The 16,254-nt window shown below is 43.1% G+C and overlaps 1 protein-coding gene across 1 annotated transcript; it reads left to right on the top strand.

The window, feature by feature from the left end:
- Positions 1–8,523: 8,523 nt before the first annotated feature.
- neff1 (neuronal intermediate filament family member 1) lies at positions 8,524–13,975 on the top strand. The gene is made up of 4 exons (XM_075468297.1): positions 8,524–9,396; positions 10,886–11,203; positions 11,322–11,446; positions 12,074–13,975. The coding sequence occupies exons 1-4, from the start codon at positions 8,650–8,652 to the stop codon at positions 12,450–12,452; spliced, it is 1,569 nt and encodes a 522-aa protein (XP_075324412.1). The 5' UTR covers positions 8,524–8,649; the 3' UTR covers positions 12,453–13,975.
- Positions 13,976–16,254: the final 2,279 nt, after the last annotated feature.

Raw genomic sequence — 16,254 nt, 5'->3', positions numbered from 1 at the left:
TATGGTGAATAATTTTCCTGTAGATTTTGGACACAGTAATGGGGAGGTCTTTGAACACGAGATGAAAAGAATGGCTTCATGGTGGCGAGATCCTGGCCAGCCACTGTGTTGCAGAGTAATCTGTTGGCCAAATCCCAGACAGGAAACTGAGACTACAATTCGCACAGGCTCATCAAAATTGGAAAATAGAAGATTGAACAAATGTTGCCTGGTCTGACGAGTCTCAATTTCAGCTACGACATTCAAATGGTAGGGTCAGAATTTGGCATAAACAACATGAAAGCATGGATCCATCCTGCTGTGGATCAACAGTTCAGGCTGGTAGTGGTGGTGTGATGGTGTGGTGGATATTTTCTTGGCACACTTTGGGTCCCTTAGTACCAACTGAGCATTGTTTAAACGCTATAGCCCACCTGATTGTTGCTGACCATGTCCATCCCTTTATGAGCACAGTGTACCCATCTTCTGATGGCTACAGAGCTTATATCGTCTCAAACCGGTTTGTTGAACATGACAATGAGTTCACTGTACTCCAATGGCCTCCACAGTCACCAGATCTAGATACAATAGAGCACCTTTGGGATGTGGTGGAACAGGAGATTGGCATCATAGACGTGCAGCTGACATATCTGCAGCAACTACGTGATGCTATCATGTCAATATGGACCAAAATCTCTGAGGACTGTTTCCAACACCTTGTTGAAAGTATGCCACAAAGAATTAAGGCAGTTCTGAAGGCAAAAGGGGGTCCAACCTTTTACTAGTAAGGTGTACCTAATAAAGTGGCTGGTGAGCGTATTTCCGGTCTGTTTAGTTCACATAGAAGATGGACATAGTCATCTAGTATAAGACCTGAAATATCCTAAGGTGAAATAACAATTCATAGCTGCTCATTAGCAACCTTTATCCTACTGATTAGTGTGCTGGTCGTCCATCTGGAAATAAATCTACAACCAAATAGATACTCTGCCTAAAAGATACACATTTCTGTCCTAACAGGTTTCAGGTGTCACTTTACAGCTCCACCGTCTTGTTCAAATATGTTCCTGTCTGCTTACAGAGCCACAAAGAGGGAACGGATGAATGCCTGGCTTGATGCCTCATAATAGCTCTTCACAAAACAATGGTTCACTTCACCGTGGCTTTGTCCTTTTCTTGTATACTGTATCTGATTCAATTTGTTCTGGATCTCTCTAAAAAAAAAAAAAAGGCCTACTCCACCCTTTGCATGTACACTAAATGCTCTTTATATTTCCAGCTGTTGCCACAACACAGATTTTGCCATGTCATAGCAGGAAAGTCTCAGATGCAGTAAACCATGCAAATTGTCTTCTTAGTCACAACAACATCCAATAATGTCTGAAACTGGCTCAACTTTTGTTTTGAATGTTTTAAAATTTTTAAGATCAGATTTATAGTCATGCATGCATACACATAAAATTTGTCCTCCGCTTTTAACCCATCCAGGTTGGCACTCATGCACAGGGTCACACACTCATAGAGATTCACAGCACCCGGGAAGCATGGGGGTATGGTACATTGCTCAAGGGCAACTCGGCCGTGAAAGGAGGTGGACTGACACCCCTCCAGCTGTCAGTTTCACCAATCTTTTTGAGAGTGGGAATCAAACCGCCAGCCTTCCGGTTATTGGACGACCGACTAACCACTGAGCCACAGCCGCCCCTGTTATCTTCTTATTTAGCATTGAAGGAGTCATTCAAATATTTCGTCAGTTGCATTTAAAGCCTTTCTAGCTACGATGGCACTGAGATTTGAATGACGAAGATAAATTTAGTAAATCTACTCATTTTGAAAGCAGGCAGTAAGAACCTGACAATCAGGATTTCTGCAACCCGGTTCTACGAAAAAGAGCACTGGGAATGCCTGATAGTTTCATTTTGTCCAGCTGCTTTTTTTCGTTCTGTTTATGAAGTTAAAGCCCTTTAGATTTACTGTGTGGTGCCCTACATCTAGGTTTCGACCAGATTTGATTTGTCAATCAAAAATCCCAGCAAATATTCTTGCTTGTCACAGGAACGGTGTCGTGTACAGCAGCTGTTACATAACTAAAAAAAGGTTGTTGGTGCAATCCTTGGCTTCCCCAGTCTACTTGCTTTCTTTGGGCAAAATACAAATCCCTACATTCTTGTATCATCCTCACTTGTGCAGTGTGTTGGTTTGGATAAAAGCTGCTAATTTGATAAATGTCAACATTCACAGAAGATTCACACAGCATTCATGTATTAAACATGAGTTAGAAATTGATTTAACCCATTAACAATTTTGAATACATATTTGAAAATTTGATTTAGATACTATTTTCAAAACATCTATCTATCTATCTATCTATCTATCTATCTATCTATCTATCTATCTATCTATCTATCTATCTATCTATCTATCTATCTATCTATCTATCTAGCTCGCTAACTGGTTACTTGCTAACTTATAGATAGTACTTAGCTCAGGCTAAGCTACTAGCTTCAGCTGAATGCATTGTCATGACCCAACTGCTAATGTGTGTATAGTGCAGAAATGTTATTGACACAGTTGTGTAAGAAAGTGTGTTTGCTTGTTTGTCAAGGGCACAGCACTACTGACCCACGTTTCCACGTCCTTATATGTCAGATAAGTTAAATCTAGCACCTTATCCAGGGCCTGGATACCTAGTTTACTTTGACCTTCACCTCCCTGCACCACCCTGACTTATCATACACATCCTGATCATAAACATGTATTTAGACATAGACAAAACACCCACATAACACACCCTCCGAAGCCACACATTCAAACAACAAATGACGTGAGCCTTGACAACACAACAGCACTGAGCTTTTGTGAGAACTGAGTTAGGATTTATGGGATTTAATCACTTATGGGCATTTAGTCATCAGTGCAGAGCAAATAATGACCTGCTAAACTCACCTGACTCTCTCCACGGTCACTGTGGCTACATAATGATGATTGAACACAGTTAAATATTAACTGTATGCTTCTCGTAATCTGTACCGTCTGTCGTTTTCTGTTGAGCACAAAACTGTCAGAGTTCTAAAACACAAAGTTTGTCATAGCCACTGACAGAACAATTAAAAGTAAAACATGCAGTCGACTTTATCATATCTTGTAGCTGACTGATGTATTTGCAAAATGATTTTCACCAGATTTCTTCCAATGATCCATCCACCTCAAGTCAAATTATATCTCTGCAAAGGCATGTTTCCCTGTTGTGTTACATTCCTCTTCCTTTTAAAGACATAATTAAATGGTTTGTGAACTGAAGATACAAACTGTTGTGGTTTTTCTGAGGAATCCCTGTCTGTTCTTGCTGAATACAAAAGATTGCTCAACAGCCTGTGGTTATTGTTGTCTAAGTCTCCTCTTCATGATGCTCCCAACATTTTCAATAGGAGACGGATACCCCAGAGGCCGGCAGCCTGTTGCTGTGGATGCTGTGCTGGAAGGACTTCTGCTGCTTATTGGCCTCTTTTTTTTTTTTTTTCATCTGTTATGATGTTATGATCACATGAACCATGGCAACAGGAAGGTTGTTAATCTGTCTGAGATAACTGAGCTTTCCAAAGCCCAAGCAATACCTTGAATTAAACCCAAAAACCAAGGAAGTTGGAGGAAACATTCTGGATGCAGAGTGGGAACAAAATGGAAAAAAAGCTGAAAGAGGCTTAATGCATTTCTTCACTTGATCATTGGGGGAAATATGAGATAACTCTTGATAAAATGGACAAGCATGAACCCCTGACGAGGAAGCTTTAAGACTATATGGACAGACAGAGACCGCAGACACAGAGGTAACAATAAAGGATGAGGATTACAGAGCTGTTTAACGATCTATGATGTAATGGCGGACATCGCACGACAGTTTTTTAACTTTTGGCTGTGAGTTTCTATCCATGTAGTCTACTTGTGGGAGTTCACTTGTTTTAAATGCTGACGCTGTGTGTGACATCATCAGCAAAGTTGTTGCCAAGCTACAAAAACAACACCCCAATCCGTTGATGACAACCTCTGAAGATTTCTACCACACTTCTATCTCTGAAACTGATGTTTGTCAGCTGATTTTTATTTAATTTTTGTTATCCGTCTACAAAAATAGCATATCTTTAATGATAATTAACACTACAGCAGTATAGTTTCATTCGGAAATATTTAAAGTATTATTGAATTGAATTTAACTGAATTGAATTCAATGTGGACTGTCGGCAGGCCAGTCAAACACACATTCACATGCTGTTTAAAGTCGCACAGCATGAGGAAATAACCCCTTACCTCCTGGGAAAAGATGTCACTTTGATGGTAGCATAGACGAGCTCATGCCAAGAGAACTCGGCCGTGTTTCTGCATTGCTTATGTATGGCTTCCTCTTTGTGTAATACAGTTTCAGGTTATATTTCTGGATGGAGCAAGGGACTTCATTGAATTAAAACCATTTGTCAAGGTACTCCCATGTCCATGTAGGTATACTGATCATAGTGAGATGGTTAATTTCTTATTCAGTGCTCCTTGAGGGCATTATGATCATGAGCATCCAACAATGGTTTCTATCATTCGCCTTTTCATACTAATTTCTTGCCAGACTCCCTGAATCTTTTGACAATGTTATGCTCTGTTTTAGTTGAAAGTCCAAAGTTCTTTGTGTTCTTGCATTCTTTTTAATACCAACACTCACTATTGATGAGCTAAATTTCCATCCAAGAGCCCTGGGATTTCATTCCTCTAGTCTAGATTCTGCAGCAGACAAATACAGCACAGATTGAGGCTGAGTGAAAGCAACTTTACATGATCATCCCCCACCCTAGTTGATGGCTTAGATCAAGGGATAGTGGCCCAAGTGAGAGCACGAGTGTATGTATTTGCAAACAGATGGACATCTCTGTGTGAAGGAAGGAGGAGAGTCAGGGGAACAGAGTGAAGAGTGCACACGAGAAAAGATCAGTGCATCCATGACAGAACAAAAGCGAATGAGCTGAGCGGCCTGTTGTGGACATGAAGTGAAGCCCTCCACAGAACCCCTCACTTAGTGCTTGTGAGTAACACCTGGCATATCGAAGCAGCAAAGAAAAAAAAACTGTTTCAAAGGAACAGAGATGATGGATAAATTTTTGTGCTTCGGCCTCCGTGGATTTCAGAGAAATCGAATGCCATGAAACGGATAAATATAGCACCACAAAATGATTAAATGTAAAAAACGCACATGAATCAGATGGAAGTGTATGTAAGTGAAAGTGCATGAGTGGCCCTGTGGAATAGTCTTTACCCTGTTATGAGATCATTAGAGGAAACCAAAGTCGGGATAGTGTGACTGTTTTGGCAGTAGGGAGGAGAGGGGTTTGAATAGCAGGCTGGTGAGGGGACTTTAAAAATAGCAGCGTTGGTATTGCAGGAACTTTCTCTTGATTCTTGTAACTGTTGAGAAAAAAGACCTTTTTCTTTTTGGTCTGAGCTGCTGCAGCCGATTTAGTTTTATGATGGTTTACTGTTACTGTCTGCAGTTCCCACACCCCTCAGTTAGTCCCCAGAACTGTTCTTTTGAGGCCAAAAATATCCTAGATGTCAGCCCACTCCTCTTCGTTGCCTTTTAATCAAATACAAGTTTGAGTTGTTTGTCTGTACTGGTGTTTTTGTGAATGGGTGAAATTTCAACCAGTCCATTAGCACAAATACTGCTCCATTTCAAAAATGGTTCAGATGTCAGGGTATGCTCTGCCCATTTAATTGAGGATGCATGCGGGGGATAGCAGATATCCCAGAATGCATTTCACAACAAACAAGTGACTATGACCGAGGATAAAACAGATTTTCTATAATTGTAATTAACTTTAGATATTTGGTCTGAGCACCTGTTCAGACAAGCTTTCTGTCATTTCTTTAAGTCAGGGATGTCCAAAGTTGATCCTCGAGGGCCGCTGTCCTGAAGGTTTTAGATGTTTTCCTGCTTAAACACGCCTGATTCAGATGATCTATTCAAAAGATTGTTAAGTTCTGCACAAGCCTGCTAATGATGCCTTGATCTGAATCAGGTGTGTAACATAAAGAGGGTTTATTACTTGGCATTGCTCCATGTGTATGTTCTTCGTTATTCTCTCCACCATTTGCAAATTCCACAAACCCTGGAAGCTTCATATCTGATTTTTCTAGAGGGACAGTGCCCTCTTTTGGGGGTTATTTTGTCACTTAATATCCCTCCATAATTTCTGTGAAGTCTAACTAGTGACACCACTTGCATGTAAAAAACAAGATACTGGCTGCTCAAGAGAGCCCAGCTTAGTTTTCTTTGTTCATAGCTGTCATTCTGATGCCACCAAATACGTGTGGAGTACACCGTACCAACCAACTGAGCTGTGGTGCTCCAGCTTATGATTATTGAATTGACTTTGTGAATGGAGATTTGGTGGTGCAGACTGCTTTGAAGCTTTTACAGTAGAATGAATAAAATAACCGTGTTGGCTTTACCTTTATTGTGCTGTTTGGTAGCTCACAGAGGACTGAGCAAAGCACGTAATAAGAGAAATCAGATGTTTCTCTGTATCTGTTATTTCCTGCTGAGTCACTATTACCCTCCTTCAACAGGCCCCGTTGTTATCTGCGATGGCCAAAAGTGCCATTTCGCTCCAAAACACGCACAAACATGCAAATCGGAAGAGCTTTAACCCTAAAGGGCACAAAATTGGTCATTCTGGCCATTTTTCCTCAATTTCTGTCTCTCATTTAAGTTGTACTAAACTGTAATCTTGTGATTTTACACCATGTTAATGCCACAAGGCTCCCTACATGTCCAGCATCAGCTCAGGTTGACAGGTGTTTATCACTGAGGTTACACTGCCACCCACAGGTTGTAGTTGGAAGCAGCTTTGAGTCTGTATGTAAGCTTTTTATCAGTGTATGACAAGGTGCTTTCTGAAGAGCCATTAACTGAAAACTTGGCATATCTCAGCATATGCAGTGTGTCCTTAAGAAATCTGAAAAACTTGGACAAGTGGAGGACAAAATAAGAAGTAGCAGAACTAAAATAAGAACTACCTCCAGCAGGATGAACAATATCTGAAAGGGATGTCCTCAAGAAATGATGGTATGGGCTTAGTGGAGTATTGATAAGTCCATCAGATCTACTGCCACCGATTTTTGGTCCAGTTCTTCTGGAATTTGACCTCAACATAATCAAAGTACCTAAAAAAATTACAGAAAGCTTGTCTTAAGTGGGTTCAGATTATGTTGATGAATAAAGGTGATCGAACAAAATGTAGATTTTCAAGATTTTTAGAATTGTACAAACTCGTTTTTGCCTTTTTATGCCGCATCTTTTCGTTTTCACACGTTTCAATGAATTGCTTACTTTTGCACAGTAATGTATGAAATCCTTCAAGCAGCTCCGATGTTGCCACCCTTAGTGAGCACCTAAATATCTATCTGGTCCGAAGACCTTACGAGTCCACCTTGTGCGAGCTCACGCCACAAAAATCTGCTCTGGAGATTTATTTCAGTAATGATAATATCGCATTCTATCCAAAAAGGAAAGATGGTGTCTCTCCATAAGTGTATTCAGGATGACTTGGCAAAAGCTGCTGTATTGCAGGTGTTCGCTGCTGTGGCTGGATTCCAGACGGGCAGCGTGTTCAACAGCTCTGAAGGCGCCTTGTGCGGTGTTTGGAGGAGGTGAGGCTGCAGTCCCAGGAGGGGGCTGTCCTCTCCTAACAGGGGCGTGGTCCTTCTCCTGTCTCCGGTACTGGATCAGCACCAAGGCCAGCGGCAGCTCTGCGCAGCCTCACATCCCAGAGAACACTGCTCTTCCTCCAGAACACTGCAACCACTGAAACGATTAAGAAAATAAATTATCCTTACTCTTTTTTTTCTTTACTCCCCGAAACTTTTACAAACTTTTACTTGATTGTGGTGTTCGGGGACGACGCTTCAAAATCTGTACAAGTGATTTAAGCTTTTAATGATCGTCCTGCCCTGTGATGAAGACAACATCTGTTGAAATAAGCATTAAAAACATTAATATGTTAATGATTGGACAAATGAGTCTATCGATAATGCGGAGTTGGGGAGTGTGAGAGCAGCCGGATGCAGACTGCAGCATCAGAACACGCTCTGGCGCACAGTTGCATCGATCTCATTTGCCATTCTGCTGGGACAGCAAAGAAAAACTGCAATGACACAGAACAGTACAGACTACGGGAACATGAGATAGTCCCGCAACATCATAAATGCACGGGGAAATTTAGATCACGCGCGTCATTTTACGCAGATAATAAAGTGAAATCACTTTTTAAAAAATCAGGAAGTGTATATTTATGTAGGCTACATGTAAGCCCCCCGAACTAACGTGGCCATCGTTTCGAGTAGTTTTGTTGAGTCCAGACAGAGAACATGAGCTGCATGAGTGAGTTCGTGTCTCCCCAGAGAGTGGAGGCTTTCTGCAAGAGCTTGCAGGTTTCCCCTCATCCTCTGTCGTTGTTGCGTCAAATGATGCACCACGGCGCCCTCCCTATAAAAGCACCTGTCCTGGCCAGACATCACTCGCATCTCACTTTACCTTTCTCTCACGCACACTCACCCTCACACACTCTGAACTCCACACACTTCCTCTCTCGTTTCCAGCAGAGCCCGGATCCCCGCTTGGGTAAAGGAATCATGAGTTACTCCAGCGACATCTACAGCAGCAGCTCCTATCGGAAGATCTTCGGAGATGCCCCCCGATCCGGTCGCGTGGCTGTGGGTAGCAGCAGCAGCCCGTCCCGCCTGCACTCTGCGGGATACCGCAGCAGCCACCGCACCTATGGTTCCCCCTCCGTGATGTCCTCCTCCACATACCGCAGGACAGCGGCTCCCGGCCGCGTCTTCTCCTCCATTCCGGACTCCGCCATGGATCTGACCCAGTCCACCGCCGTCACCAACGAGCTCAAGATCATCCGCACCAACGAGAAGGAGCAGCTTCAGGGCCTCAACGACCGCTTCGTGTCCTTCATTGAGAAAGTTCACAACTTGGAGCAGCAGAATAAAGTCCTCGAGGCCGAGGTCACGCTGCTGAGGCAGCGCCACAACGAGCCGTCCCGCCTGCACGAGCTGTACGAGCAGGAGATCCGCGAGCTGCGGGCGCGAGTGGAAGAGCTGACGCACGAGAAGAGCCAGATGCACCTGGACTGCGTGCAGATGAACGACACGCTGGAGCGCGTGAGGGAAAAGCTGGATGAGGAGACCAGGATGCGCGAGGAGGCGGAGAACACCCTGAAGGGCTACCGGAAGGACGTGGACGACGCCACCCTGGCGCGCCTGGAGCTGGAGAAGAAAGTGGAGTCTCTGCTGGATGAGATCGCCTTCCTCAGGAAAGTTCACGAGGAAGAGCTGCAGGAGCTGCAGTCGTCACTGCAGGCCACACAGGTACATCTGGCCCATAGCCTGACACGTGTTACAACAGTCCCAGCTCTTCAGTTAATACTCAAGTTTGAGGTTTTCAATGACATACAAGTTTTAACATGAGCCTACATCATTAATCCTGTGAAAGCCTTAAAGGACAGACTAATGTACACTGACTTTACCTCGTTTTCTAGTAATTTATAGTTTCCTCAGTCAAACACAAAGTCAATGACAACGTTTAAATTGTCTACAAACGAGCAGGTTTACTCCAATAACCTGGACCTCGAATTCAGTCACCTTTAAAGGGTGTTGGATTTGGCATCCAGCACAGTTGAACCACATAATTTCTATATGCGTCATGCTGAGACCTCCACAAACTGAAGACTGCGCAGTCGAAAATTGATGGCACTGCAGTTCCGTTTCAGCCCCACGCGCTCCCTCCCTCCTCTGATGGGCGTCCCGCAGCGCTGCGTCATACACCCTAAAACTCATTTTTTTATGCATTAAGGTAATTTTTTTTACATGGTTGTCAAATCTCGAGTGTCGTTTGATTGAATTGTTTGAGTTATGTGAGTAACAAAGCCTGTTACTGGCGTGGCTTGGTGCTTTTAGGTTGTTGTAGCCTATAAAAGTTAGAATGGTGCTCTGTCATCGTTCTCAATAAGGGAAAAGGTGCGGGAAGGGCAGACGGGGGAGAGAAATGCGGAGAAGTTGCGCAAACTGTAATCCAGGGGTGTGGTCGTCCTAAGAAACAGCAAGCAGGACAAACTGGGCGGCACACTGGAACCTTTCAAGCCATCAAACTGTTCCTGACGCAGCAGAAGTTCCAACATTCCCTGATTTTAAAAGCGCAAAACAAATTGATAATACCTACCCCTTAATTAAATTTTTGTAGTCATATTATTTGTGATAATTCTTGATCTCATGGCACTGCGCACTGAACGAAAGAAACTTTGGATTTGCGTGACGCAGCTGTGACTGCAATCAAGTAGTAAGCCAGACAGTGATGGTTGCTGGGTAGATTTCTCCAGGGCCTCTCTACTGCCCTGCAGGGAATATTACTGTCATGCAGAAATATTGACAGCACTGCTTTCTGCAGCAGAGAAGCCTGAGTCAGCAGTCCATTAATCAGTCCTGCAGCAGCAGCTGACCGTGCTCATCTTATACATTTATGCATTTGTAACCAAGAGGAATGTGCTCAAACTAAAGCTCAGCAAAGACTAATTTAGCTTTAGATCATATTACACACATATTTATAGGTTTATTTCTCATGAAATGTTCAGGTAAACCTGCTTTAATCAGGCCCATCAGTTCATTTGGTCATCCAAATACAGCTTTAAAGTAACTTTTTGTCTTTAATGATGGTGCACATTACTGTAAGAGCTCAGGTTCAAAGTCAACAGCCTGATTTAAACGTGTTTGAAGGTCAACTCTATGTCCACATCTACATACCAGACAACTGTAGTGGCTATTAAAAAAAACACAAACACACTTTTTACTTTCCTACATTAAGGTGTCAGTGGAGATGGACATGAGCAAACCGGACCTGGCCGCGGCCCTGAAAGACATCCGGGCCCAGTACGAGAATCTGTCGGCCAGAAACCAGGTCCAGGCAGAGGATTGGTACCACTCCAAGTTTGCCTCCGTGACTGAGGCTGCTGCCCGCAACCAGGATGCCATCAAGCATTCTAAAGAGGAGCTGAGCGAGTACCGCAGGCAGGTGCAGGCCCGCACCCTGGAGATCGAGGCCCTTAGGGGCCACAATGAAGCCCTGGAGAGGCAGATTGCTGAGATGGATGATCGCCACAACAATGAAATTGGAGAGATGCAAGTAAGTGATATTTTTTATACTTCCATCTAATTAGGGGAGTCTCATATTGGTTGGATTGTGTAAAAGAGACATGGCCAAGAGTTATTTAGCAGCTCATTATGTAAATGTATGTGTGTAGGACACCATTCAGCAGCTGGAGGGTGCCCTGCGTAGCACCAAGGGAGAGATGTCCCGTCACCTGCGTGAATACCAAGACCTGCTGAACGTCAAGATGGCGCTGGACATCGAGATTGCTGCTTACAGGTCTGTTAACTTAGAAACAACTGGAGACTGAACCAACCTGAATACATAACAAGATTTACATTCTAAATTGATTATTATTATTTTTTTAAAGCTTCTCGAAAGGGCAAATAATATTTGCAGTAACATAAATAATTCCACAACATCTTGGCTTATACAGTGTCACCCTTTTAAAAATCCATCCCAGAGAACAGAGTAGAGCAGCATAAATGTTTGAGTTTTAATTGCAGGGTTTTTAGGTGATATTTTGACTGGGTTATAGTTTGAATTTTTTACTTTTTTGAATTTCTAGTACAGAGCTCTTGTGGGGCGTCCATGGCCTAGTAGTTAAGACACATTCTGTGTCATGGCATGATTCCGGTTTGATCCAGGCCATTTGCTGCCTGTCTCAGGACTTCCAGTCTTCCATCTACATTGTAATAAGCTGTGGAGCTTTAGAGAACTGAAGCAACTGAGATCACAGTGATCATTGCAAAGTAAAAAACAAACAACAGAGGTGCTGTCACTGATATCCCAGTGACATTTGATCCCTCTTATGTGAAAAGCCCTGAGATAGGAAAAGCAACAAATCCTGACAAAGAGGAGTTTTAATCCTTTGTCCTCCATTTATTTGTCTCTCCGTCTGTACAGGAAGCTACTGGAGGGCGAGGAGTGCCGCCTCAGCTCCGTCAGCGGTGCCATGGTCCAGTCTGGCTACCCTGGCTTCTCCTACATGTCAGCCCGCACCTACACCCTGGGAGCATACAGGAAGTCCAAGCCTGAAGAGGAGGAAGAGGAGGTAGAAGAGGAAGAGAAGGAGGAAGAGGGAGAGGAGGAGGAGGGAGAGGAGGAGGAGGGCGAGGAGGGAGAAGAGGGAGAGGATCAGGAGGAGGGTGAGGGAGATGAGGAGGAAGAAGAGGAGGAGGAGGAGGAGAAGCCAAAGGAAAAGGAAGAGAAGGAGAAGAAGGAGGAAAAGAAGGAAGACAAGAAGGAGAAGGAGAGCTCCACCGGGAAGAGCAGCAAGAGCTAAACTGCTTTTGTCATCCTCATCATCATCAATAGCCCATTCCACATCCCACCAATCACTTATGAATCTGGTTCCCGTTCACGTCGTCTCTCAAACACACATCTGCACACTCCAGATGCCTCACACATTCACGCTTTCTCACTCTCAGTTCGCTCTGCAGATCAGACATGATTAGTTCAAACTTAAGGATGGAGAAGGTGCTTCAGAAAGGGAAAAATAGTCACTACAGTGGCAAGTTGAAATATTTTCTCAGAAGTGCAAAGAAGCGTAGAGAGCTAGAAGAGTGTCACAAGTTTGAAAACAGAATGATTCTTCCTCGTTTTTGCAACAATAAATGTGCCATTAATGATCGATATTCATAGTGTGATCGAAACCTTGAGAGTAACAATTTTGTGAGCACACAGACTTTCAAGATAAGCGCACACAAGCATGAAACAACAGCCAGTCCAACTTTTACGGTGCTATTTGATTTTTACATTTAAAAGTTGGGGAGTCCTGTAAGTAACGATTCTACGACAGAACGAAGCCCCACCAGCTCATTCCCGAATGTCGGCTTTCACAGCAGGAATGTTCCAGGGAGAAGCTGCTTCTTCGTTAACAGGAAGTCCAGCCCCATGTTTCGCACAGCGGGCGAATGCCTCCACTCCAACTGGTTCGACATTTCATTCCATTTTTATTTACTGTGGTGTTGCAGCACGGCAATAAAAGGCAACTCGGAGCTCAGAGAAACTGTACATCTTAGAGTGGTTTGAAGAAGGGTGGTACTTACAGATGTTACAAAGGAGGAGTGAATGAGGAAATGCATCTTTGTGAATGAAAAATGTAGAGTTCAAATTGCTGATATATATATTTTGGGAATATAAACAATCCCTCCCTTTGACTGATTCATTTGTCAAAGAATTTCACTCACATGTCAGAGTTTGTCCTGATTTTTCTTTTTTTAAAAGCCAACCTTTTTTGTTCCTCTCACATAGACAAGGTGGTGCTTTTGTTTTATTTTGGTGGACACAAGAAATGAGGTGACAGTGATCGTAGCTGTGAGTCTCACAGCCCTCGGTCAAGACTGCCAGTGGGTTTGTGGTTATTGTATACAGTAAAGAGTTACATATAAGGGCTATTTTCACCATAACCTTCTGTAACTTTGCCCTGCTATTTTGAAATACCTTTCCTAATCATTTCACTCCCTTTACCTAATTAAGTTTATCTTTTTTTGACAAATGTATCAAGCAACGGATCTGAATGCATGGCCTGATAACTGGAGCTTGAATATCTGCTGGATGGTATAGATTTTTTTGCTTGTTGTGTGTTCAATAATAAAAAATAGATAAATACAAAAACCCTGCCTTAACCATGAATGAAAGTTAAATTAAAACAGGTTCCCACTTGCATCTCACTTGTACCTGGGGAGACAGAGGAGTGTTGACACTTTCAAAATTCTTCTATTGTTCAACTGTGACTGTACATACTGCTGTCTCATGCAGTGATATTCCTCTCAAAGCCAAATAAAGACATTTAATAACCAAACATTCACTTCATCTCCGTGTTTTCAGTTCAATGCAAACTAAAATTGAAAAAAAAAAATCAATCACAGATAGATTGAAAGTAATCTATAAAAATCTTAGGAAATGCATTTTGTATATGAAAATATGTCAAACCGTGATGAGAATGTAAACAAGAAATTAAGTAAATTTCTTTTATGATTCGTACTGTGCTACATCTGTTATAGGTTTTGCAGTGCTGTGTAAAGGTAGAGGGGAGCTTTAATTATTAGAAAGAAATGCTTAATCGATTTCTTTGCACAGTGTTGTACCAATAAAGCTGACAGTGACACACTGTGCAACTAGAGAAAGTGCTTAAAGTAATCAAATAAGACAATTACACCTTTGCCAGAGGTGGGTGACCCTGACATGATGCTTAAAGGGATAGTTCACCTCTTTTGACATGAAGCTGTATGACATCCCATACTAGCAATATTGTTTATGAACATTTTCTTACCCCCTGCTGCGTCCTGTGAGCCGAGTTCCGACCTCGTTTTGGCGTTGACGAAAGTAGTCCAGCTAGTTGGCTGGGGTTTAAAAAATAAAGCGTTTTGCTTCTCAAAACAATATGCGTTCAAAAGAGTAATACATTTGCATCACAAAATCGTTCTCCAGGAAAAATTCAGACCTCACAATCGCTTGTCGCTATTTTCTCTCCCTTTGTATCACTCTGAAGCAGTGATACACCGTAACAGGCGCGGCTGTCGGCAGGTGGCAGCCGCTTAATTTTTTAAATCCCAGCTAACTAGCCAGACTATTTTCGTCAACGCCAAAACGAGGCCGGAACTCGGCTCACAGTACGCAGTAGGGAGTAAGTCATTGGGCCTCATGCAACAACCGTTCGTACGCACAGATTTGTTCTTAAATCGCGCGTACGACGATTTAAGAGAATTTGTGCATTCACCAATCTTTTCGTATTTTACGTTTTCTTTCAGGTACGAACAGAATTTACGAGTGATCCAGACCTGTCATAGGAGTTTCGTAAATAGTCCGCTGTTATTCAAATCAAGTTTGCTTGACTAATGGATTGTATATTTAATTACTTTGAAGCAAACATAAATAAATATATGGATTATACCCCATGATGATGCTGACATTATTCTGTTTGACTTAAATTATGCACTAATTGAAGGTTAATTTGACTCTGTATATAACAAAGTCAATGGGAAGCGTAACCAGCGGCTGACTTGCTACTTTTGGATGCCTTAGCGCATGTGTGCTCCGAGACCGTGTAGACAGACGAATAGCTTACATCACGATGCAAATATGCAGCTTGCTAGAGCCACAACTCCAGAGAGAAACACGTCGATCAAACCCAATTCCACCACACGTCCCCTGGACCACCCTTGGATTTTTGGCCACTGGAACCTTTCAGAGGGAGATTGGAGACAGATCGGGTGTGTCCCAGTGCTCTGTGAGTCGTGCGCTCCCCTTGGTCATCAAAGCTCTCATCAGTTTATCACCCATGATACATCACATTCCCATGCACCGCTGTCCAAAATAAGAGGGACTTTCATCCCGTGGCTGGACTGCCAAACAAAATCGGAGCACTAGACTACACAGATACGCATCAAAGCACCCGTGCCGTTGTGGAGCACACTAAGCTGAGGGCCAGTTGGGTGTGTCTCAATACAGCGGGGGGCAAACTGCTCTATAGCCCAGAGAAGGCAAGCCAGATTTGCACAATATTGCCATGAACGAGGGTCTCCTACTACCTGAACCAGCCCAGGCAGACCAGAAGGTGTGGTGCCAGAAGACCCCCCTCATGGACCACCCCATCAAAGTGCCATCATGATGAGGCAACAACTGATTGCACGGCTTTAGTTGCAGTCACCGAGCGCTTGGCCATGGCGAGAAGTTTTTTTTGTTTTGAAGCCATTTTCATATTTAACCTTTCTTCTTTATTTCGGTGATATTACGAACTACATGTGGCACGGAATTAACAGCACTCGTAATAACTTCCCATTTCTTCGCTTTAGCAGGTCCCTTAATTCTACTGCTGACACCACTAAAAATTTCCGCAGATATTCCTTTTTGGATCTCTGAAAGCAGAACTTCAATCTCAGAGCCTGTTAAGTTGTTCTTTTTGTGCCTTTGATGCCATTCTCATGATTCAACACTCAACACTGTTCAGCGAGGAAGCACAGCCTAATATGGTATTATTTTGGGCGTGGAGTATGCAAATCTACTGTCCTCGTGTACGTGCACTTAAATACGCACGGGTGGCATTCATTATTTACGCAGGTCGTTTACACACTTTTTCCGAA

This window comes from Odontesthes bonariensis, chromosome 6 (genome assembly GCF_027942865.1).
Source record: "Odontesthes bonariensis isolate fOdoBon6 chromosome 6, fOdoBon6.hap1, whole genome shotgun sequence".
NCBI classification, from domain to species: Eukaryota; Metazoa; Chordata; class Actinopteri; order Atheriniformes; family Atherinopsidae; genus Odontesthes; species Odontesthes bonariensis.
The sequence above is the reverse complement of the archived record's forward strand: the minus strand, read 5'-3'. Positions and strand labels throughout refer to the sequence as shown.

Coding starts and splice junctions, on each gene's coding strand:
- neff1 (XM_075468297.1), top strand. CDS start 8,650: ATGAGTTACTCCAGCGACATCTACAGCAGCAGCTCCTATCGGAAGATC. Junction 9,397..10,885: donor CGTCACTGCAGGCCACACAG/GTACATCTGGCC, acceptor TCCTACATTAAG/GTGTCAGTGGAGATGGACAT. Junction 11,204..11,321: donor ATGAAATTGGAGAGATGCAA/GTAAGTGATATT, acceptor GTATGTGTGTAG/GACACCATTCAGCAGCTGGA.